The sequence below is a fragment of the Solanum verrucosum genome, unplaced genomic scaffold (assembly GCF_900185275.1).
Source record: "Solanum verrucosum unplaced genomic scaffold, falcon-dt-bn FXZP01000134.1, whole genome shotgun sequence".
Classification (NCBI taxonomy): Eukaryota; Viridiplantae; Streptophyta; class Magnoliopsida; order Solanales; family Solanaceae; genus Solanum; species Solanum verrucosum.
In genome coordinates this window covers 529,393-555,932 of record NW_026020833.1, presented here as the reverse complement: position 1 = coordinate 555,932, position 26,540 = coordinate 529,393, and the positions used below count along the sequence as shown (strand labels likewise).

Here is a 26,540-nt window from a genome sequence, read left to right as displayed (position 1 = left end):
AAGGTTGTGCTTCATTGCGGCTTATTGGTGTTCGAGAGAAACCAATTTGATTCAGGGTGAACTGTTCAAGAGAAAGTTTACCCCCACTAAAGTCTAGCTTATTCACTAATTTGCATCGGTTTACTATTAATTGCAATTACCTGGTTGTTTACCTTAGCCCATAATCCTATCACATCCCAAGAATCCCGTCTCCATACTCGTATTTTCATATTATTTTCTATTTTTAGTTGCTAGTTGACTACAACCCCCCCCCCCCCTTTGATATTTCACACTTGTGTCAACCTTTAATTTATCATGTTTTTCTTCGTAAATATTTTTAGCTATGATTGATTTGAGCATGTTTATGATTTACTATTGATTCATGAGTACAAACCGCTCCCTTGGGATTGACCCCAACTCACTAGTTGGGTTATATTACTACTCACGATCGTTAGCACTTGAACTGGAAGTACTGTCCTGATACGTGAAATCTAAAACGGCGCCGCTGCCGAGGAGTGGTGTTACTTGAGAATTTTTAGTTAAGTTAAATTTTGTTCTTGTTAGTTATAGTTCTACTTACTTAATTTTTAGTTTTGGCTTGTGTATTGCTGTTGTGAGCAGAGACTTGAAGCATAGTTGAGAACAACAGTGACCAAATGACTGAGACTAATCAATAAATGGAAGAGGACCACTCTCTGGTCCCACTATTAACTTTGTTGGACAATTTGACCAAGAAAATATTAGAGGTTGAGGTCTAATGCAAAAGAAACGATAGATTCATACCTCCTCATGAGCGAAGAAAGTCTAAGGAAAATGAGAGTAGATGTGTCGAGGATACGCTATTAATCATTCTCCAAAAACTCAATGAGCAAGATAGAGTGCTAGAGGAGATGAGGGAAAATGTTGAAGTGCTAAATCAGATAATTGGTTCTCACTCCAGATCTATCCAGCAAATTGAAACCCTCATGGGTCATGTATTACCTCATCTTCACCCAAATGAACAAGTGGGGTTACCTAGTGACACTAGGATCAACCCCAAAAAATGAGGTTTAAGTGTTGACTTACTTCGTGCCACGACGTTAAATAAGGCGCTTCTTGGGAGGCAACCCAAGAATTTATCGCTTTGTTTTTTTAGAAATAATGGTATATTGATCGTGCAGGTTAAAGTGTGGAAAGTGTTTGAAAAGTGCAGATTGGAGAGCCAAAGGTCCAGTCAGCGAATCGCTGAATAGGTCGGCGACCCTGACCTAGACCGCCGTTGGACTCAAGACAACTTTAAAGTGGAGTCTGTAAAACTCAGCGAGCCCAGGAAATTATTGGCGAATCGCCGACCTGATCGGTGATCGCGATCTAGTCCGCCGTTGGGACCCCCAGTTTAATTGGAGGTCCTGTAAAACATGGTGAGGTAAGTGATCACTCGGCGTGATACCGAGTGGGTCGGAGAGCACGACTAACATCGCCAAATGGGCGAGAACTTGACGGTTTGTTAAAACGCCAAAGGTTTAAACTTTCAAATTCTTCACTTTCCCTCACTTTCAAACTTGCCAAACTCACACCTGCTAAGTATCTTCTATATATTTGAATTTTTAAGAATAATTTAGTCATCGGAGTTGTGTTTGGAGTGGATTACATTGCCGCCTAGATTTTCAGTCTTTATTATTCGGCAACTAAGATATGGTAAGAACAAATATAGACATGCCACCCCAGAAAAGAACGCAGGGTATCATGATAAATGAAGGAGGTTCAAATCCTTCAAAGAAAGGAAGGCATGAGCCTCCACCGGGTGATAAAGGCAAGGGAAAGAGGCCCATTTCTAACAGGATGACCACTGGCTCCCGGGCTGATTTATCTGAGCCTGAGGATGAGCAACCTCTGCAGTCCCGACAGAACGAGATCAGGGCTAGATCTCACCCTACTTCAACCAGATCCCCTCCAGTTCCCACACCAGCAAAGTCAGTGCCAACATAAGCACCTCTTGTGGCTCCTGTGCCAACAGTTGTCCCTCTGCCGAGGCTTCTCAACAGATTGAAAGGTGATGGTTTGCGAACCATCCTCAAAGAGAAGTTGTTATCTACAGAGGGTCTGGAGGGCAAGTACTCCAATATGCGGGACACCCTCAGCTACCATAGGTTTGACCAAACCTCGAGGCCCTTTCATTCCTTCATGGGTCCGAGAGTTCTATACAGCCTATGGGGAGTTGGTGCCGAAAAGTTAGAAGAAGGCCAGCGAGTTCAGATCGGTGAAGTCAGTCATTGTCAGGGGTAAGGGAATTGGGTGCAGCACTGAGTATATTAACATTGTACTTGGTAAAGCTCTGTATTCTACGCACCCTTATGATGGATTACATGTTGCTCAGTCCTTATATGACTTGAAGGGGTGACTGGCACCTTTGATTTTTGATACCATCCCGAGGTGGATAGAGGTAGGAGTTCCCATACAGAAGAGGGACTCGAGCATTGCTGCTCATTTTTGGTTTGGCTTCATTAGTAGCACCATAATGCCATCCCAGAATTAGTCTATTTTGCGCCATCCTAAAGCAGCATGCCTTGGAGCTATCATATCCTAGAGGATCATCGACCTAGGACGTCTTATTAAGCAGGAGATAGCGATGAGGACCAAGCAGAGGCAGACCTTCTTGCCATTCCCGGTCCTTATCACTGAGTTATGCCGATGTGTTGGGTACCCCGGGATAATGCTAGAGATTTTGAGGTTACCCCATCTTCCTCCACTGACATCCGGCACATTGAGGCCAAATATACTAGAGAGAAGGCTGACAGAAGGAGGGCAGCTCCGGTGGACACATCCCCAGAGGTGGATGTTGACTCGATATCTGCAGAGGCACTTTTGCCTACTCCTGCCTCCAGGCCTTCAGGTACTTATGCCCCTACCTCTTCTTCACATGCTCCAAGCACATCCTCTTCCTTCCAGCAGATCAAGATTACTCAGGCGATGATCCTGAAGATGGGGCATCTGGCCCATTCAGCTAACGTGAGGTCTACCAGACTTGAGAGAGATGTCCCCTTGATGATTGAGGCTGCCATTTTAGCTGCCTTGATCCCCCTTCAGACTTCTATTGACACACTCACCAAGAGGGTCACAACTTGTGAGAGAAGGTAGGGGGAGACCTCCGAGGTTATGGCTTTGAAAGCCAAGGTAGCAGACTTGAGGAAGGACGTAGACTATCTGAAGTCTACCGACTTCACTTCATTATTGGAGGCTTCAGATGATTTGGACGTTCTTGAAACATTAGAGATTCCTCCAGCTACCACCAGAGATGGACACAGGGATAAGGCAGCAGTTGATGAGTCGGATGTTGAGACCGACGAGGAGCAGATAGAGATACACGAAGAGAGCATATATAGAGACTTTCCGGATCTTGAGGAAACGATCATGCAGTCGGTGATCCAGACATCACTGACCGAGACTTCTATGGCAACTCCTAGTGGGTCTAGTACTGCTGTTTCTTCTGAGGTGACTCCGAGCACTAATGCCCAAGTCCAGACTGATGCACCGGGCACTGATGCCCAAACAGATGGAGCAACTACGTAGATAGGATCCCCTTTTTACCTCCCTCTCTGTCTTACTTTTATTTTGAATTTTTGATAATTTTGTTTGCATTTGAGGACAAATGCCTTTATTTGTGGTGGGGTGAGGCCCATCTTTTGTGTGACTTGTTGTGAATATTGATGTTTTGTTTATCTATTTGGGTTTTGAGATGAATTTGTGTTTTACACTGCTTTTTTGTGGAATGTTTGAGCTTGTAGCTCCATGTTTATAATTGCATATGATTTTTGACCCTTCCGAAAAAAATTTGCCACCTCTTGTTTGTGTTGAATGTGGTTGTTCTTTTGCAAATTTGAGTATCGGTTTTGATCAATACCGATGACTTGAATAGTTCTTATAATCAAACAAAAATGAATGTACGGCTACGATGAGTCCAAAAGAAGTTGCATAGCCAATATGTGAACTATTTGCATCTCGTTGTGACTTGCCAAGTATCGAATTGAGTCTCTTGTGATGAACATTGTACACTAGCGGAAGTGTGGAATCTTGTTTGACTTTGGTGTCAATGCCTTATGTGATGAGCTTACCGTGAACCATGTGTGATAACACCTAGAATTTGCCCCGTTGGTCTGGCTGACTAAGTGATGCATTCTCTTGATATGATCTTCAGCAACTTTAAAGAGTGGAAACAATTTGACATTATACCTCTTTTTGTGGCCTACCTTGTGAGTGTGTGAACTCCTTTTGAACACCCCTTGAACCTTACCCTTTTCTTGGAAGAAACTTGATGAAAACATAACCTTTTTTTATCTAATACCCATAATCCTCATGATTTGTGGTTTGTTTGAATAGGAAACTTAGGCCAAAAGCCTAAGTTGGGGGTGTGGTGAAAAGAGAAGGTAAATCAATGAGTGTAAGAAAGTCCCCTTTTACCCATGTTTTGAGAAAAATGGAACCCCTCCATATAAAAAAAAAGAGAGAAAAAGAAGAAAAGAATGAAAAAGAAAAAGAATGAAAAAGTTGTGAAATAAAGTTGTGAAATACAAAAAGAAATGGGGTTTCCAACAATCCATGGAAAGTGAATAATGGGATGACTTGTGAGCACGAATGAAAAATGATGAAGAAAAGGAAAGGAAGTGTTGTTCACACCACATCTCATGAGGACTATAGCCATTGAGCCTAAATGACCATACTTTTGGACTCAGCCCCGTTACAAGCCTTGAAAAGACCTTTTTGATCTTGAGTGAGCTGAAACAAATGTTGGTTGGAAAATACGGGCAAACCTATGGGTGAAATCATACATTGCATTCATCTTTGTGAGTGTGAGCGTTACATTTGATTCTAGAGCTTTATATTATGAACCATTGTGTGTGAATATGGAATCATTCTTTGTGTGAGGGCATTTGATCACTTTTGTTGAGCTTGAACTTGCATTTAAAGCAAGTAATGTAAGCTTGAGATTCTTTGATAATGGTGAGTCACAACTTGAGTCTTTGAGTGCACAATTGATCCTTGCATGAGTAAGTTGAGTTTTCTTGTGTGCATTCATGATTGAGTCTTGTGTAGCACTGTTTGAGACATCTTTTTTGAACTGCTGAACTTGAGTTTTACTTAAGGACAAGTAAAAGCTTAAGTTGGGAGTGTTGATGAGTCCACGATTTGGACTCATTTAGGACTTTATTTTAATAGATTTAGTGTCCTCGAATGCATATTTTGTCTCAATAACTGATGTAAACCCTTGAATTTAAGGTATTTGGACTTAGGGACAAAGCATGGACACTATTGAGCAAAAAGGAACAAGGCAGCTGAAAGAACGAAGAAAAGAAGTCTTGAGGATTGCCTAAACCATTGGGTGAGTCGCCGAATGCCTTGGTCTCGCCTAATGTTCCAGTGTGCAAGCCCTAAAGGAGAAAATCAAGTCGGCCATAGAAAGGAGCAGTAGGTGAATCGCTGAACAGTTTCGCAATGTAGTGCCTTATCGCCCAAAGTTACAGGACCTCAAGGATGCTGAGGGCAAAAGCAAAAAGGTGATACAAATGACCAAAGGGGGGATCGCTATTTTTATAGAATTAGTGTCCTCAAATGCATATTTTATCTCAATATCTGATGAAAACCCTTAAGTTTCAGGTATTTGGAGTTTGAGGGAAAGCATGGACACTACTTAGCAAAAAGGAACAAAAGTAGCTGAAAGAACGAAGAAATGAAGATCTGTGGATCGCCGACGCCATTTGGCATTTCGCCAAATGATCTCACCTCGCCTATTGTTCCAGTGTGTTTAGCCCTAAAAGAAAGGATCAAATCGGCGGTGAAAAAGAGCAGTCGGCATGTCGTCAAGCAGTTCTGTGAAGCAGTACTATGTCGCCCAATGATCCAAAACACGACGATGCTGAAGGATAGAGCAAGACAACGATGAAACCTACCAAAGGGCGGATTGCCGAGTTGATCAGCAATTTTGACTAACGACGTCGAATGATCCGCTGTAGCACAGATTTTTGAAAACTATAAATACTCATTGAGAGTTGTAGCTTAATAGGAGATTTTTAATATAGAATTTTTAACATAGAATTTTGAGTGCTAAGTTTGGAGAGGGTTTTGAAGAACTTGAAGATTCAAAGGGTCTCAACTCCAAGAATTTGGACTTGGGTCTTGTGGATTCTTCACTCTTTGCTTGTTTTGAGACTTAAATCTCCATACCCATTTGAATGCAAACTCATATTGGTATAAATTTATATCTCTTTTACATGTGTAGCTAAAACCCCAATTCTTGGGGTGTGATTTTGTGAATATGGGTTAGATTATATGTTGGGTCTTGCTTGTTGATGGTTTATTTATTGTTTAGATGTGATTTCATTTAGTGGTTGTGGTGGAACTTAATGAAATTGTAGTTGCAAATATGATTTCACCTTTGTGTTTTCAGCTTGCTCGAGAGAGTGGTCGTAAAACTAAGACTACTAAATTGATGGCCGGTGGGAGTGGGTCGACATGAGGTTCAGCTCGAGAGAGTGAACCCTAGTCCTTCTCCCACACACTCAGCTCGAGAGAGTGAGTGGGCTAATGTGGAGGTTGTTCTTCATGCAACAAGTGGGTGTCCGAGAGGAACCCATTTGATTCGGGGTAAGTTTCTCGAGAGAGAATTTACCCCCACTATAGTCTAGCCTAGTCACAAATACTCAACGGATTTACAATCAAAATCATGTACCCAATAGTCTAGTCTAGCCCGTATTCCTATCACATCCCAAGAATCTCGTCTCCATATTCGTATCTCTCCTTATTTTTTATATGTTTGCTTACTTGTCACAAACCCCCATTGATAATTGACACTCTTGTGCCACCCCTTAGATTTAACATATTCTTATTCGATAATGTGTTTAGCTATGACTAGTTAGGACTAAATTTTATTTTTCCATTAATTCTCAAAATCACTCCCTTGGGACTCGGCCCTAATCCTTGGTTGGGTTACTTTACTATTGTACGATCGTAGACACTTGCATTGGAAATTGTGTCTTGATTACGCAAACATCAATCGCCGAGTGGATTGGCGATCCTGACTAACTGTGTCGACTGAACCTTCGCAACACACTTTTTGACAACTATAAATGCTTGTTTAAATTTTTAGCTTAGTATCTAATTTAACATTCAGTAGCTTTTGAAGTTTAGAACTTAGAACTGAGTTTGAAAGACATTTTTCCTTAGATTTGAAGATTTCCATTTCTAAGAAATTGGAAGTCGGTATTGAAGATTCTTCACCTTAGACGTTTGTAAAGACAATATTAATCGTACCCAGTTGATGGAAACACATTTCGGTATCGATTTCTATCTTTTTACTATGTCTAGCTAAAACCCCAATTCTTGGGGTATGATTATGTGATTATGGGTTGGATTAACTGTTGGGTATTGCTAATTGATAGTTTATTTGTTGTTTAAAAGTGATTTCGTTCGGTAGTTGTGGTTGAAATTAATGGGTTGTAGTTGCAAATACAATCCTATCTTCGTATTTTTAGCTTGCTCAAGAGAGAGGTTTTAAAACCAAAATTATTGAATCGATGGTCAGTGGGTAATGGGTTGTCATGGGTTCAGCTCGAGAGAGTGAACCCTAAACCCTTTTCCACACATTCAGCTCGAGAGAGTGAATGGACTAAAGCAAAGGTTGTGCTTCATTGCGGCTTATTGGTGTTCGAGAGAAACCAATTTGATTCGGGGTAAACTGTTCGAGAGAAAGTTTACCCCCACTAAAGTCTAGCTTATTCACTAATTTGCATCGGTTTACTATTAATTGCAATTACCTGGTTGTTTACGTTAGCCCATAATCCTATCACATCCCAAGAATCCCGTCTCCATACTCGTATTTTCATATTATTTGCTATTTTTAGTTGCTAGTTGACTACAAACCCCCCCCCCCCTTTTGATATTTCACACTTGTGTCAACCTTTAATTTATCATGTTTTTCTTCGTAAATATTTTCAGCTATGATTGATTTGAGCATGTTTATGCTTTACTATTGATTCATGAGTACAAACCGCTCCCTTGGGACTTGACCCCAACTCACTAGTTGGGTTATATTACTACTCACGATCGTTGGCACTTGAACTGGAAGTAGTGTCCTGATATGTGAAATTAGATGCTAAAGCTATTTAGGTTAGGGGACTTACCTAGAGATGTCAACGTGATGTTTACCTGGGCCGGGGCAGGTATTTGCGAACCTTTCCCTGCTTCCGCTCCATGGGTGGGTGGAGGGGGTGGATGGGTTTCTTCTTCCTTTTTGGGAAGGAGACTATGTTCCATGCTTCCTCTCGAGTTCCAGATTCTTCAGTTGAGGTGGTGGTGTTATTTGGTGGTAGGTTACTTTGGGTGGGGCAGTTGTAAGTACATGTCCAATTTTACCATAGTGTGTGCACAAAATCCCTTCCCCTTCATATACCACTTATTGGGTGTGCGTTCCTATCATGATTTCATTTTGTAGCGGCTGACCTAGCGGGACCTGGACGCAGATTCTTGCATAGCGACCTCATAAAGTTTCCGAAGTGCAGGAGTCGATTTTCAGAAGCTTACCCAATTTTTTCCCAATTGTTTCTAAGATAATTTTATCATAGAATTATGTTGGTACCTGTGGTAGTCTTGCCCAGAACTGTATGGTATTCCATTGATTCCTTTGGGGTGAAATTTGGTTCCCATCTCCTGACTGATAGAAAGTTTCCTATGACGAACCATGGGCCCTCATGTAGTGCTTTGCTCATATTTTCTTGTCAATTGAACTTTGCAATGTGAAAGTCCCAGCCAAGATCTATCAGCGTGAGGGACTCCGTTGGTTTCCAAAGATCTGTCAGTTTGTTTTTGAGGTACCTAGGTGAGATTTTTTCCCAAATAGCTTAACTATGACAACATACTTCCATGGACTGTAGATCCTCTGCTTGTCTTCCTCCGATAGGATAATTTTCCACATCTCATGTTCTTCTTCGGACATGTTTGTGTCCTCACTTTGGAGGTATGATTCATTCAGATCTCTTTCCCTGTTCAGAAGGATATCTTTGAATGAAGCTTTCGGTGGGTCACATGGGTCAGGTCTTTTCTTTTTACAATTTCAGTTTTGATGTACACTAACTAATAGCAACACTATTTTTATAAATACATAATATATAAAAAAAAGAAAATATTAAAATAAAAATAAATTAAAACGGAAAAATACAAAATATAAATAGAAGAGGTTGAGGAGAAAGGCAAACCGGTCAATTGACCGGCTGACCCTAATGTCCTCAATATTCGCAAATAAAAATAAATTAAAAAAAATAAAATACGAAATATAAATAGAAGAAGTTGAGGAGAAGGGCAAATCGGTCAATTGACCGACTGACCCTAAGCTCCTTAACATTCGATTCTATAATATAGTTATGATTTTAAAGTATTTTAAGTTGTTAATTATTGTGATTTATAGAACTCTTAATGTGATTTTTAAATATATGGTACTCTCTCCGTCCTAATTATGCAGTACATGTGAAATTTCGGGAGGTAATCAAATTTATAATAATTTAAGTTAATTTTTAGCACTATTTTTATAAATACATAATATATAAAAAAGAAAATATAAAAATAAAAATAAATAAAAACAGATAAAATATGAAATATAAATAGAAGAAGTTGAGGAGAAGGGCAAACCGGTCAATTGATCGGCTGACCCTAAGCTCCTCAACATTCGCTTCTATAATATAGTTAAAACAAATAAAATACGAAATATAAATAGAAGAAGTTTAGGAGAAGGGCAAATCGGTCAATTGACCGATTGACCCTAAGCTCCGCAACATTCGATTCTATAATATAGTTATTATTTTTAAGTATTTTAAGTTGTTAATTATTGTGATTTATAGAACTCTTAATGTGATTTTCAAATAATATATGGTACTCTCTCCGTCCTAATTATGCAGTACATGTGAAATTTCGGGAGGTAATCAAATTTATAATAATTTAAGTTAATTTTTAGCACTATTTTTATAAATACATAATATATAAAAAGGAAAATATAAAAATAAAAATAAATTAAAACATATAAAATACGAAATATAAATAAAAGAAGTTGAGGAGAAGGGCAAATCGGTCAATTGACCGGCTGACCCTAAGCTCCTCAACATTCGCTACGAAATATAAATAGAAGAAGTTGAGGAGAAGGGCAAATCGATCAATTGACCGACTGACCCTAAGCTCTTCAACATTCGATTCTATAATATAGTTATGATTTTTAAGTATTTTAAGTTGTTAATTATTGTGATTTATAGAACTTTTAATGTGATTTTCAAATAATATATGGTACTCTCTCCATCCTAATTATGCAGTACATGTGAAATTTCGGGAGGTAATCAAATTTATAATAATTTAAGTTAATTTTTAGCACTATTTTTATAAATACATAATATATAAAAAAAATATAAAAATATAAATAAATTAAAACAGATAAAATACAAAATATAAATAGAAGAAGTTGAGGAGAAGGGCAAACCGGTCAATTGACCGGCTGACCCTAAGCTCCTCAACATTCGCTTCTATAATATAGTTATATATAGAGTAATATGATAATAAGTTGAAATTTAAGAAAGTAATTAAAAAATATTAAAACTTGCAATCTACAATATATCTTAGATATTTGTTATGAACCATTAACTATGGAGCGGTTTAATAATAACTTAGATATATGGGATAACCAAAAGAACTATGAACATATATATAGAGAGAAAAATCAACAAAATGTTGCTAATCAAGCCATAAAAAACTGATCAAATTATTCAAATAGCTCACTGTGGTTCTTAGAAAAATAGGGTTCAAAATAGGCAGGAATTTTTATATACAATACTTAGAAGATGGAGTTCATAAGAATCATTCCTTCAGTTCAGTAAGTTTTGCTTGTTTATATGGTGTCACGTACACATACATAAACGTTACCTTAACTGCAAGGAGGGGATGCCGAACGGGAGAGCTAATGCTTATGCTTGTTAGGTATTTTGATTTGACAAAAAAGAAGGGAGCTACATCTAAGTTTTGTGTCTTCCAATTCTTTTTATGTATCTTCATTGTATGAAAGAGAGAATATAGTTTATTCAGCTGCTTACAACCGTATAAAAAGACAAGTTTAAAATGTTGCAACTCATTTGACAAGTCTGAATGCATAACAAAGTTGTGTCCACAACTGAATATATAAAATAGGATACATACATCTCAAGGGAATCAAAATTTGTGTTTGTCTATTAAGAGGATCAAAAACACATCACAGCATTTGCATGTCCCAAAAAACCAAGAATTCCTAATCATTACGTTCAAACTTTTTGCATTGAGATGAGACAGAATTAAATAACCAGGACCATTGGCAAGAATGAACACATGAGACAAACCATGCTTCCACTTTTTATAACAAGAAGCCAAACGGGAAAGTTTTCATGATACTTACACCCCCCTAAAAGAATACTACTATCAAAAAATTGTTCTTGCTAGATGTGAGATGGTTCCTGAGCACAAACAGCAAATACATCACGTATGGATTATGGTACACACTTAGAAGCTGTAGACCTTATCTACAAATGACATGCTGACCAAGTATAAAGTCATATCCATTGGATCATCAGCTACAACAACGTCAGAGAAACAGAAGCTTCTCGGATAAATACATGAGCATATTCCCCAAGTCATGTCCCTTTAACTCAGATGATTACAGCGGAACCCATTGAGCAGTGCATTGATAAGAAAACTCTACATGCCGTAGTTGCTTCAACAATTTGTGCAAACCAAGATTTTACTAACTGGTAATAAATGCTGTGCTTTCAAGATTGACTGACATAGAGTACAGGGACAAGGCCGGCCATTTTCCCATCTCTTCCAGGGCGTTTTTTCTTGACCTGAAACAAGTTAGCACCATCAATGTCACCAAATAATTATCAGAGACCACTTTCTACATGGTTCCTTCTTCCCTAGAAGGCAAAGAGGACAAAATAAAGGGAATTGTAGCGAAAGAGTACAGTCAACTTTGCAATTAACCCAGCAAGAATATGATTTTGAGTATCAGATAATCTTATCAAGGGATCTTCCCTAGCACATGTATATGTCACATACAAGCTGTCAGATAGTCTCTTTGAACTTACCCAGTGAAACGCTTAAGAAAGAACTGTCAACTGTGGTTCAGAAGTATCAGTAAATCAGTGAATTCTCCATAATTTTTTCGAAAAACTTGTCACTCCCTCCTTCCAACCTTTATTTGGCATTGTTCGACTCGAAAGGAAGAAAGAGAGGAAGACTTTTGACACATGAGTTAAATATGCATATACACCCATATCAAACAATTTGTTTCACACCCAGTGGTGCCTACAACAGTCCTGTGAACGGCAAGTTGGACATGTGAAATTGAACTAGCTATAAATAAAGAAAAGTGCCAATCTTTTAGGGATAGACAAAAAAGGAGAGGGTGCCAAACAAAATGAAATGGAGAGAGTAGCAAATAGCAGGAGAGAGAAGAAGGATTCTTAATTGGGACTCAGACCATCCACCTATACTATTATCTTTTGATTGAAAATAGAGGGATGAATGCAGAGGACATGGAACCTTGTAATTTAAATCTGTAGATCTGATACTTTTTAACAAACTCACCATAACCTAAACCATTTCCTTTACCTTTAGATATGTAATATACAAGCATAAGCTCTGGGAGAGTCATAGTTAAACATATCTATTTAGAGCATTCCGACCAAAGGGCGATATAATTAATATATGAAACACAATAATATAACTCGACTGATCATAAGAAGATTAATGCAGTAACTAAGTTAAATATGCATATACACTCATATCAAACAATAATATACTTCTGTATGTTCATATATCTTTGGATTTAACATACAACACTAAAAACAAAAGCGTATGAGAGATTGGAAAAAAACATTCGATAAATGTGACTGTTGAATCGGATCCTTCAAAAATCTACGCCACATCCATGTCTATCCAATGCGATTAGGGTGTGGGTGTGGGATCCCCACCTTGGTCAACCTAACCGGAGTGCGTTGACTAAAGCTACGGTCAAGAAGTATAGGTTGATTGGGTATTTGGTTTGATTCTTGGTTTATGATACATAAATACTCACATAAAGTACGAGGACACTTTAGTATTATAAAATCTTAGGTGAACTCACATAAAAATTACTCCCTCCGTCTCAAAAAGTGTGGCCTGGTTTGACTTGGCACGGAGTTTAAGACAATAAAGAAGACTTTTGAATCTTGTGGTCATAAATTAAAGTTATGTCAAATGTACAAAATTGTCCTTTTGATCTTGTGGTCTTAAACATGCCACGTGGAAAGCTGGAATTAAAATGTTACCAAAAAAGGAAAGAGGTCATTCTTTTTTAAACAGACTAAAAAGGAAAGGAGGTCATTCTTTTTTAAATGGAGGGAGTAATTTTTACCACAAATACTTTGTGCTCTCTAGTTATTAAAGATGCACAAATATTCTAGCTACTATAAAAAAGCTCAAGAAGCATAAATAGATAATGATAGATTCTAACCAAATTTCTAACAAGATATATACTTCTCTCTGTTCAAAGTATATTATATATTATGTTACTATCAAAATACTATACGCATAGCAATTTATACTACGCAATAGACATTTTTTCATTTAACTTTAATTAACAAAAATGGATTTAAATCACCTTGGTAATATACAAATAAGTTGCTGTTCAACAATCTTAAATAACTGTCACATATTATTCTTATATATTTATTTGCCGTATTCTAACACCCATATCCGCACTCAGCTCCATACTCCCAGATCCCAAAATTAAAGTGATTACGAATACGACCTCCAGATCCACACCTATATCGATACCCGCAACAGCATCCATATCGGAGCAGTTAATATTCTTACTTAAGAAATTTAAACTTTCTTACATGAGGATTATCACACGAAGTAAAATGTGACAGAAGTACTAAGCAGCCCTTAATCTTCCTAAACTGGAATTACAGATACTTCGCAAAAGATACTTTTAGCTAGCAAGAATGGAGTATGATTGCCATTTGGAAAAGGAGGATCTAGATCAATGCAATGAAGAGATCTGGTCCAATGTATCTTCCTCATAAAGAAAGTGAATTATGTGCATATGCGATGAATACTATGATGACACAAGTAAGCTTAATCACATTAGATGCATGATTTGCAAAGAAGAGTGACTCTACAATATCCAATAGGAATTACTTACGTAGAACCAGCCATCTACTTCATACTCAATTTCCAACTCTTCCCCTGCTGTCAGATTTAGCTGCAAATCAGAAAATCCGAAACTTAATTTGCATCTCCAGTGAACCAAACAAACCAAGATGCAGAGAAGTAGAATTTGGACATAGTTCAACATCAGAATACATGTTAATGGGTACAATTTTATAGGTAGCAAGAAAAGCAACATGTGGTGTCTTCATGCTCGCTACATATACCACCAGAAAGGATAATTAGATTATTAACCAGTCTATCAGGGGAGAACATCTACCTCATCATCTCCACCAGCTGTGAAGTCATAAAGTGCTGTACCAGACTGTGGGTTGCTAGAAGAAACTCGTTCCTCTTCATGGGATCCAAAACTGTGAGAATCAGACCCAGCCAAGGGATTCTCAAATGACTCATATCTTTCTCTAATAGGTGATGAATATGGAGGAGGCTCTTCTCTTATCTGCAAATTCCTTTAATAAAAGAGTTGCGTCTCACATGACAGAAGACATGAAATTGATTGACAAGGAGGACTTACCGGGGAGCCCAGGCCATCATATGAGGAGCCACTGTAGGAATTATTATTATATCGGCTCCCACTAGATTTCCCCTATCATAGGCAACAATGACCCTTTACAAACTAACGCATGCAGAAATGAAAGGAACCCAAAATGAAATACGACGGAGTCGCTGCTCAAAACTAGAAGCAATGCAATTTTGGAGTATCAGAGAATTTTTTTTCTTTTTATCTTTTTAATGTATAAGGAGAAAATATGACTTGTACCCAGTTTACCAAAAATAAGTTAAAAAGTCAATCCCAACTTCATAGTAGACTCTGTTCCTAGTGTATGTATTACTTGGGACTACAGTCGGATATAAGCAAATTTATCTAATCAAATAAATAGGACTTTGTTATGATCCAAACTTTTCACCACTACTATAGTATGATTCCCTCATTTCATAACATGCACAAAGTGTAAGAAAGCAGTTCACTAATCATGTATACTCGAATGTGTTAATCAGGTTCACTGATCCTTACAGAACTGTCCGTTTAGTTATAAGAGAAAAAACATCAGAATTCAGTAATATCATTTAATTGCATTTCCTATGGACCCCATTACGTGATGAAACACAAAATAATCTGTTATCTTCACCCAATATTACTCTTTTAGAATGAATAAATGGCTGGGAGAAGTAGATCTGTCCCCCTTAGATAAAGCAAAGTCAAGTCTTAAGTACTAAAATAGCATGCCTTGCGATGTATACCATCAGGGTTGGTTGGATTCCAGACGCTGTCTTGTGGTAAACTAAGAGCAAAAATTCAATTTTTCAGATCTTGAATAGTTTATTGTCACCAGAGAATGGGTCCTCAAATACCGTGAACAGTGCAAATTGAGCATCATCATCTGGTCTTCATTCTTAAGACCTATTAGGTTAGTCAACTTCATGTGATGTTGCATAATCTTTTTCAGGTGCTATTTTTTAAGTCTCCTTGTTACAGCTGAATTACACTCGGCAGTAACATGTGGCTCCAAGTGTTTCATGGTCTACAGGTGTTCAACTCCAGGTGCTGGAGTACTTCTGAGTTTGTGAGTGCTCCAGAGAGAACATTCTCTTGCCATGGCTTTTTAAGATTATTGCTCTTCAACTAGTATTTAGCAATCCTATTCACTCTTCCCTTCTAATTAATGTAACCTTTCTTTCACTTGAAGATGAATTTACAAACAAAAACAGAAAGTGAATCAAGAGGCATCACATCCATACCCAGCCCTCCTCATTTCAAATCATGAGTGAGAGACCATAGTTGTGTAGTCTCAGCAAGTTAACATACTACGGTGATCCAAAAGAAGGCTGACGACCACAAGCAACTTCTGTGTTTCTATGTAGAACATTTTAACTACATTTATACACAAACAATTTGTACACTAGTCATGATTACTGGTTCACACAACATTCTATCCATATTTCCCAAGAGATGACCACATAAAAGCAGTTGAAAAGAAAAGGAAATATATTACAGTAGAATGTTGACAGACATCAAACTTCACCAAATTATAAGCCAGTAGGCTCTCATTTTCTTAGGAAGATTTTACTATTTGGCATGTCAAGCTTAATAGAAGATAAGCCAAGTGGTAACAACTTTATCTTTTGTATGTGGGGGAGGGGGGAATTTTGCGGATGACAAGCAAGTTGCAATACACATTGTTTTGAATCAAGGTTTTATGAAAGAACAATGCTTAAAGAAGTAGATTGTCATTTTGCTCGACAAATGATTGAATCGTGATGCATTATGACAGGTATCGTCAACTCAGATGATCATATTCTTACAAAATCCCTTTGTGACTCCAAAACTGAATATATTTGTTTTCTTGCTTTTGTGCCAGCTCATGTTCTAAACGAGTTGCACATACACCCTAGTGCATGATCCTTGACACAAAGGGCACCACCTAATAGCAGGAGATTTTGTGACATTTCTGATTGTTCGTCTTTTATTTCTTTTTTTTTGAGAAGATAACATGTTTTGTATAACTATTTGCTGCATAAAATCTTCAACTATCCACACTTGCAAGGAAATATAGGAAGATGTACTAAACTATAACCTACTTACAGAGATCCTAAACATCAATAAAAGATTCTGTCTTCCATATATTCATGTTTACACCAAAAATAGAAAAGGGCTAGGCACTTCATCTTCAGTTTCTGGATAGAGCTATGATCGTCTTCAAAACACCTTTGATTTCTCTCTTTCCAAACTGTACACCAAATGCAAGCAGGGATAATCTTCCATCTTTCTTTCTGTTCTGCTTGAGTGCTACATTTGTTCCAGAACTCCAACACTTCAAGTGTATCTCTTGGCATCACCCACATGATCCCTTTTAAATTAAGGAAAATCCTCCAAAGTTGTCCAGTTAACTTGCAGTATAAAAAAAGATAGTTGATTGTCTCTGATTCTTCTCCGCACATATAACATTTAGAGCATAAGTGGAAGCCCCATTTCTTGAGTCCTTCATGAGATAGGACTGCTTTCCTGGCCACGAGACAATCGAAACAAGCCACTTTGTGAGAATTTTGACTTTCCAAATTAGTTTCCATGGCCAACAATTAATCTGGTTGTTAGAATGGTTGAATTCTCTGTAAGCTGACTTGACTGAAAATCTCCCTTGTTTATCCACTTGCCATGTAAGATTGTCTTCCTCAGAGAGGGGCCTTTGAATAGATTGAGAGTGCTGTAGAATTCTGCCAAGTTATCTATCTCCCAATCATCAAGGTGTCTTCTGAAGCTTAGATTCCAACCATGAGCATCCCAGACTTCTCCTACCATGGCATCTTGTTGTTATTCAGGCTGAAGATAATCGGGAAAAGTTGCTTTAGTGGATGTTGACCTAACCAGTTGTCTGACCAAAACGATGTTTTCAAACCATTACCCACTTGATGACTGCACTTACTCATGAATTTTGCCCCCAAATTTCTGATAGACCTCCATAGACAAACTCCATAAGGTGTAGTGACTCACTTGATTGTCCATTCCCCATCCATTTCATACTTTTGACTAATTACCTTTTTCCAAAGAGATTGTTCATTTGAGGCAAACCTACATAGCCATTTCATCAAAAGACTATGGTTCGAAGTTATCAGGTTCTTGATTCCCATACCACCACACTGTTTGCTGGTGATCACTGACTTCCATTTGACCAAATGTATCTTCCTGGTATCAAAGTTGCCTTGCCAGAAGAAGTTTCTTCTAAGAGCATCTATTCTATCCACCATGTTTGTTGGAACACGAAAAATGGACATCATATAAGTTGGTAATGCATCCAACACACTGTTAATCAAGATTAATCTACCACCCAAGGATAAGTATTGACTCTTCCACTTAGTCAACTTTTCCTCACACTTCTGTATGACTCCATTCCAGATATCTTTGGAATTGCTTTTGGCAGCAAGGGACATTCCAAGGTAAATGGTTGGCAGAACACCAGTTCTTCCTCTTCCTCCCAGAATATTAGCCAAGTTGTGAATGTCAGGGACCTCATTAACGGGATATAGGGAACTCTTGTTCCAGTTAGCCCATATATAGCCTCAAAAAGAATGAAAATCACCCTCAAAAATCTTATTTGTCCTCTGTCAGCTCCACAAAAAACTAAAGTATCATCGGCGTATTGTAAATGAGTTATTTCAAGGTTATTGACGACCCTTGAATCTACTCTAAAACCTGTTATCCAGCTATTTGATTGGGCAGTTTTCATCATATCATATATGTTAGAATAGGAATAGGTTTATACAATTCTATTGGAATAGGAATAGGTTTATACAATCCTATTAGAATAGGAATAGGAATACTAAATAGTATCCTACTTGGTAAAGGATTGTATTCTAGGGTCTATAAATAGGGTCTCAATGTAATAATGTAGACACAACAACAATTCAATAATATTCTTTTCCTATATTTCTCACATGGTATCAGAGCCTCTACGATCTTGGTAAACAATCAAGAGCTTCCACTGTCGGCGGGCGGCAATTACTTATATATGCCGCCTGTCCGGCCAATGATTATGTTAGCAAAAGTTGGGTCACCATGTATCTTTCTGGTGACTATTTTCTCATATCTAATTTGTGTAGCACCGTGCCATCATTCCGGTGACTACTTTCTTATATCTAATTTGTGTAGCACCGTGCCATCATTCCGGTGACTACTTTTTCATATTTAATTTGTGTAGCACCGTCCCATCATTCCGGTGACTACTTTTTCATATTTAATTTGTGTAGCACCATGTCATTCTTCTGGTGACTACCTTTTTTTTGCATATCTTATTTGCGTAGCACCGTGCATCTCTCCAGACTACTTTTCATATTTAATTTGCGTAGTACCGTCGGTTTTTTTCCGAACTACTTTCTCATATCTGAGTTGCATAGCACCGTGTGTCTTTTCAGTAACTCCTCAGATTTGATTTGCGTATTCCCATTCGTCTTTCCGGTGACTCCTCAAATCTGATTTGCGTAGGGTTGTGACATCATTCCAATCCTACCTATATAATTTCTCTTTTTCATTAGGGTCGTGCCATCATTCCGACCCTACCCATATTATTTCTCTTTTTCAATGGGGTCATTCCATCAATTCGAACTATCCTATATAATTTCTATTTTATAGTTGGGTCGTGACATCATTCCGACCCTACCTATATAATTTTATTTCTTAGATTGTGACCACTTTTAGCCATCAAATCTAATACTCCGGCATATGAGCATGTTCCAGCCAGTTTTTCGGTGACTTGTTTAATATCGACTCATCTATTGATTCCAACATGATCCATATACTTTATACTAGGTTTTGAGCACTTTGTTGCTCAGGGGGAGTTTTTTTTTTTTTTGAGAAAGGTAACTTGTATTATAAACAAAGAATACATAAGGAGTATTCTAGTAATACTTACATCCAAAAGTTGCTAAAAGAAAAGAACTCCTATGGAGGTCATAAGAACTCTAAAATACTAGTAATATCCTCTGCATCTTGAGGATATTCATGTTTACACCAAAAAAAGAAAAGAGCCATGCAATTCAACTTCAAATTCTGCATAGAGCAGCTCTTGTTTTTAAAACATCTCTGGTTCCTCTCCATCCATATAGACCACCAAATGCAGGCAGGGACAATCTTCCATCTCTCCCTGTGTCCTGACTGATTCCCATCTCTGTTCCAGCAAGCTAGAGCTTCTTTGATGTTCCTTGGCATAGTCCAACTGATGCCCCTTAAGTTGATGAAAATCTGCCACAACTTCGCAACCTCTCTACAATGTAGAAAGAGATGATTTATTGTCTCGACCTCACATTCGCAAAACCAACACCTGGAACAGATTTGCATGCCTCTTTTCATGAGGTTGTGTTGAGTGAGTGCAGCCTGATTGGCTAACAGCCAAGTGAAGCATGCTATCTTGAGTGGTATCTTGACTTTCCAAATCATCTTCCAAGGCCATCCACCTATATGAGTACCTGGTCTTTGTGAGCTTCTATAAGCCGAGCCAACTGAAAATCTGCCTTGCTCATCTGGATTCCAAGATAGATTGTCCTCATCTGTGTTTAGATCTTTGTACTGCCCTAGAATGTTGAGTAGCTCAACTATTTTATTGACCTCCCAATCATTTAGATGTCTTCTAAACCTTAGATCCCACCCTTGATTATCTCTCATTTCTCTGATTGTAGCCTCTTTTTGAAGGCTCATGTTGAACAAAATAGGGAACCTATTTCTCAGAGTCACCTGATCCACCCATTTGTCTTCCCAGAACAAAGTCCTTCCACCATTCCCTACCTTGATTTTGCATTTGTTAAAAAATTTGATCCATAAATTTCTAATGGATCTCCATACTCCAGCTCCATAGGGTTGTGTGGACAGGTTGGTGATCCACAAATTCTCCATACCAAACCTAGCCTTTATTGTTTCCTTCCAGAGAGCTTGTTCTTGTGAGGCAAATCTCCATAACCACTTCATAAGTAAGCTTTGATTCTGGATTTTCAGATTCCTTATCCCCAAACCTCCTTCCTTTTTGCTGAGAATGACTTGGTCCCACTTCACTAGATGGAATTTATGATTATTAGGATCACAATTTCCTTGGCACAAAAAATTTCTCCTAATTGCATCCATTCTATCAATCACATTTGCAGGCATATGGAAAACAGACATCATATACGTGGGTAGAGCATCTAGCACACTGTTGATGAGTGTGACTCTTCCTCCCAAGGACAAATATTGACTCTTCCAGTTCACCAGCTTCTTCTCACACTTTTCTAGAATGTTGTTCCAGATACCTTTTGACCTGCTCTTGTCACCCAAAGGCATGCCAAGGTATGTTGTGGGAAGATCCCCTATCTTCCCCCCTAGAATATTTGCAAGCATGTTTATCCTAGGCACCTCATTGACAGGAAAGATGAAGCTCTTTCTCCAATTGATGTGTAGGCCTGAGATGGCTTCAAAAAGGATCAGAATTACTCTCAAGTACTTTAGTTGAGAGCTGTCTGCATCACAAAATATCAATGTGTCATCAGCATACTGTAAGTGGGAGATGGCCAGACCTTGTCTGTTATTCATATTAGCATTGAATCCTCTTATCCATCCTCTTGTTTGGGCTGTTCTGAGCATGTCATTTAGGCCCTCCATCGCCAGGATAAAGAGGAAAGGAGATAAAGGATCTCCTTGTCTCAATCTTCTCTCTGATGAGAAAAAACCAGAGGGGGCACCATTTATCAAAATAGAGAACTTCACAGTTGTAGTGCAAAACTTAATCCATTTTAGCCATTTTCCTCCAAAGCCCATGTTTTCCAGAGACTTCCAGAGGAAGCCCCAATGCAAGTGGTCGTAGGCTTTTTCAATATCCAATTTGCATAAAATGCCTGGCACCTTACTGTTCTTTCTCTCCTCCACACATTCATTTGCAATCAAAATTGCATCCATGATCTGCCTACCTTTTATGAAGGCCATTTGTTGGGCATCCACCAGATTATGGACCACTTTCTTAAGTCTTTCGGTTAAAACTTTTGAAATGATCTTATATATGCTCCCTATTAGACTAATAGGTCTAAAATCCGTCAACTCCTTTGCCCCTATCTTTTTTGGAATCAATGCTATGAAGGTAGCATTAAAACTTCTTTCAAAAATACCATGATCATGGAAATTTTGGACAGCTGCAACTACCTCTTTTTTAACTACCTCCCAACATGTAATGAAGAAAGCCATAGTGTACCCATCAGGGCCTGGAGCTTTGTCCCCAGCACATGCCATGACACAATCCTTTATTTCATCCTCTGTAAACTGACTCTGCAGCATGATATTGTCCCCTTCACTAATCGTCTTGCCATTTCTAGCACTGAACTGAGGTCTCCACCTCTCTGTCTCAGTGTAAAGATTCTGATAAAAGTTTAAGATTTCTTCTTTGATTATTGCTGGTTCTTGCGTGCACACTCCATTAACAGAAATCTTATCTATGTTGTTGTATCTCCTGTGGCTGTTTGCAGTTCTATGAAAGAACTTAGTGTTCCTGTCCCCCTCTTTTAACCACAAAGCTCTGGATCTTTGTCTCCAAGCTACTTCCTCTCTCTTTGCATTATCTTCAAATTCAACGATGAGAACTGCTCTTAAATAGGATTCATCATCTGTGAGTTGTCTTTGGTCTTGTATCCTCTCTAGGTCAGCCAGTTGATTGAGAATGCTCTGTTTCTGTAGTCCCAAGTTTCCCTGTCTTGTTCTGCTCCACTCTTTGAGTTTGTCCTTCAAGTATTTTAATTTACTTGCCAGGATAAAGTCAGGTTTTCCCCTAAAATTACTGGAATCCCACCAAGTCTTCACCATTTCCTTAAAATTTTCTGTTTGAAGCCACCAATTCTCAAACTTGAAATAGGAGTTTGGTCTCTCCCAATTACCACATTCCAATATCAGAGGGCAATGATCTGAAATGACCCTTTGTAATGTCGATTGTTTGATGTTCTTAAAAGTGTTCTCCCATTCCTCAGAGATCAGGAATCTATCCAGCCTGGCTGCAGGATCATGGCCTTCTCCTTTCTTCCATGTAAAAACATCTCCCGCTAGCTGGATGTCAAGTAGCTCTGCATCTTCGATAAAATCTGTGAAGTCTGTCATGGCCTTATTAAATCTGGTACAATTTCGTTTCTCTGAAGGGAATCTGACTGTATTGAAGTCCCCCCCAACCACCCAAGGTCCTGAAAAAAGACCTCTCACCGAGCACAATTCCCACCAGACTTCCTCTCTCTCTTCTCTGTTATTAGGGGCATAAACTCCAGACATGTGCCAGCTGAAGTCCAGAGATTTGCCGGTGAATTTGCACGTAATACAATATGCACCTGTTTCACATACTTCCCCCTCCCAAACTCTGCTGTCCCACATTAGAATGACTCCCCCTCTAGTTCCGCTTGCCTCTAATTGAGCATGTTTTACCCATCTGTTGGCCATAAATCTCTCACTAAGTTGTTTATATCCCCTTGCAATTTAGTTTCCTGAAAACAAAATACATCTGCCTTCCAATTGTGTATGAGACTTTTGATCACCAGCCTTTTCCTGGCATCATTTAGTCCCTTCACATTCCATGAAACTATGTTAATCTTCATGAGACTGCACGATGTTGCATCGCCCCCTACTTCTTGTGCCATAGCTAAAAAAATTTGTTCCCACTTCCAGGTTTTTTAGTTCCTTTGAGACTTTTGATTTTGGTGTCATCAACATTAGAGCCTTTGCTTCTTCACCGGTTCTTTGCCTTTTCCCATCTATCTTCATGAACAGTTCCTCCGCAATTTCCTCACACCCATTAAAGTGAATCCCAAATTCTTTTCCCAGATTAATGATGTTCTGTCGGACCCATAAAGGAATTGTAGAGTCCGATGTTGGTTCGAAGTTCTCTGGTAGCTCGGTGTAATTCAATGGAGTGGCTTCCTCAACATTCACAGCTCCAAGTTCTTTGTTTCCTTGTTCTGCATAAGTGTCGATCTCTAATCTACAGTCCATCTGAATGATTGACATAGCGTCATCATCCCTCTGAGTTGCATCTTGGAGCTCTTGATCCAGCTCTTCTCCCTCGCTTTGTAAGTCTCCTGATGAAGTGTCAAAAATATTTTCTCCTCTGATATGTTGAGAGGCCTGCACTTCTTTCCACTGATTTGCTATTATTTCATCTATAAAAGGGTCTGCTGGGCCTTTTGCATTTTTCCCCTCCCCTTCTTTAAAATCGATTTGGGCCACTGGATCATGGCCCAAATTTCCCCAGCCCAAAAATTCCTTCTTCTCATTTAAATTGCCTGCATGTGCTATCACACGTGTATCAAGACCCTCATCCCTTTCACGTGACCTCTGGTACTTTTGCCCATCTGTAAAATTCAAATTTTCCTGCGACTTTGAAGTGCCCACATGCCCCATCACCTCGGTGCACTCAAAACCCCCCCTACCCTCTATAAAGTAGGGTTTCTTCATAGACTGCTGGGTAATACCCTTCTTCCCCCTTTGTCCACTATTCACCAACCTCGCCGGAGCTTCAATCCAAATTTGGACCTTGAAGATATATCCATCGTGTATCAGTTCCACCGTCTTTGGGACTGATTCTTCATCCCCTCTTACCTTTATTCTAGCCCATTTTAGGTGGTTTCGGAGCTCTGTTTCCTCTTCTGTTTGTATCCATCCACCGCACAGATTTCCGATCTCCCGAAGGATCTTTTGGGACCAAAACTGGAGTGGAAGGCCTACCAATCTGATCCAAACTTCCTTCAGGCTTTCCTCGATGGAGTTTGAGCATGGCGTCCACCAGTCCAGATGGAATTTGTGAGATTTCCAGAACCATTCTCCCTTCAACACATGGTCTGCTGTTGTCTTGGTTGGGAACTCAAAGAGAAATTGGTTGCGTCCCATCTCATATATGTAAATACCATGGTGTTGTTTCCAGGAACTATTTGCCCAACGACGGATCTCAGCAAGATGGACATTCGAGATCTCCTCTGGTAGGCTGCCTACCACGCTCCTATCCAGAAGTTCATTTTGTGTTTTCCTAGCATCTTCTGAAATAAATAAGGAATTTCCTTTCCTGTTTACCCCAGCATCATTCATCTCTCTGGTTGACCATTTATTATTCTTGACAGCCTCTGCATAAAGGAGCCCTTCCTCTGTCGTACGATGTAAAAGCTTGACTGTCCTTGTGGTTTTGATATTAATGAAGTTGGTTATCTTAGTAGCAATATCCAACCACCCTGAATTAAATGACCATTCTGGAATAATAATAATTTTTTTCTTCTTTCCTTGCAAATTAATGATACTAAAATAGCGACCAAATCTGTTAAAATTTCTTGCGCAGAAAATCTCAGAATAATGGTCGTGATTTTTCCATCTCTTCACCGAGTTTCCTTTCGTTTTCGATGCTTCCTTCAAAAGGTGAACTATCCACTCCATCGTTTTCTGGCTGAAACTCGCCCTAGTCATCATGTTTCGGCCTCTTTCCACCCATTCATACCAAATCTCAGCCCTTGAGATCTTCCTTGTAATGTCATAAGATTTAAAACCTACCGCAAAATAGATAATATCGCTACCCATGATGAGAAGAAGATGAATAGAAGAAGAGAGGTTGATAGATAGAAGAGATAATTCTGATGGAAGAAGTCCACCGGAATGGGAATCCAGGGCCCAGAAGGGACCTCAGATGAAAACCTCGGACATCGTGCCTGGGAGCATTAGAACAAGTAATATATTTATTCCATTTCTCGTTGCTCAGGGGGAGTTTAGTAGCCTTGTATGTCGATTATGTGAGTCACTCTATGGTCTGAAGCAGTCTTTGCAGGCTTGGTTTGGGAAGTTCAACACTGGAATTTTATCTCTGTGTTTACTGACATTATGCATCAAATCTAGTATTTAATGAGAAGACAAGCACATTGAGATTGACTGTCAATTTTGTGAAGTCGACTAATCAACTTGCAGATATCTCATGAAGCCCCTCATCGGTCCTCGTGTTAATTACATTTGTAACAAGCTAGGTACATGAATTGTATGCACTAGCTTGAGGGGGAGTGTTAGAATAGGAATAGGTTTATACAATTCTATTGGAATAGGAATAGGTTTATACAATCCTATTAGAATAGAAATAGGAATACTAAATAGTATCCTACTTGGTAAAGGATTGTATTCTAAGGTCTATAAATAGGGTCTCAATGTAATAATGTAGACACAACAACAATTCAATAATATTCTTTTCCTATATTTCTCACAATATAAACTCTCCATGGAAATGATGAACAAAAAAAGGGACAATGGGTCTTCTTGCATTAGTCCTCTCTGAGAAGAGAAGAATCCAGCGGGTGAGCCATTGACTAGGATTGAGAACTTGATGATGCTGATGCAACAGCAGATCCAGTTGACCCATTTTTCTCCCAAACCCATCTTCATCATAGTCCTTAGTAGGAAATTCCAGTTCAAGTGGTCAAAAGCCTTTTGTATATCTAGTTTGCAAAGGATACCAGGTTCTTTGTTTTTGATTCTTGAGTCAACACATTCATTGGCTATAAGAATAGCATCCATGATTTGTCTCCCTTTTATTAAGGTCATTTGTTGATCATCCACTAGCTTGTGCATCACTTTTTTGAGTCTCTCTGTCAACAACTTTGAGATTATCTTGTAGATGCTGCCTATAATAAGAATAATAGACCAGAAATCTTTCAATTCTTTAGCTCCCACATTCTTGGGAATCAACGCAACATATGTAGCATTGAAACTTCTTTCAAATATGTCTCTTTCATGGAAGCTTTGACTAGTAGCAATGACCTCAGTGTTCACTACTTCCCAACATGTTTGAAAAAGTCCATTGTGAAAC

At 38.7% G+C, this 26,540-nt stretch overlaps 1 protein-coding gene across 2 annotated transcripts in view; it reads right to left on the bottom strand.

Annotated features, from left to right (window-relative positions):
* Positions 1-11,181: 11,181 nt before the first annotated feature.
* LOC125813515 (uncharacterized) overlaps positions 11,182-26,540 on the bottom strand; it is an 88,174-nt gene continuing 72,815 nt past the window's right edge. For both annotated transcript variants that reach the window (XM_049493005.1, XM_049493006.1), the window contains 4 exons: positions 14,741-14,812; positions 14,486-14,665; positions 14,201-14,260; positions 11,182-11,855 (listed from right to left, as the gene is read on the bottom strand). In XM_049493005.1, the coding sequence (XP_049348962.1) occupies positions 11,781-11,855; positions 14,201-14,260; positions 14,486-14,665; positions 14,741-14,812 (387 nt within the window). In that variant the 3' untranslated portion in view covers positions 11,182-11,780. The remainder of the gene's footprint in view (positions 11,856-14,200; positions 14,261-14,485; positions 14,666-14,740; positions 14,813-26,540) is intronic.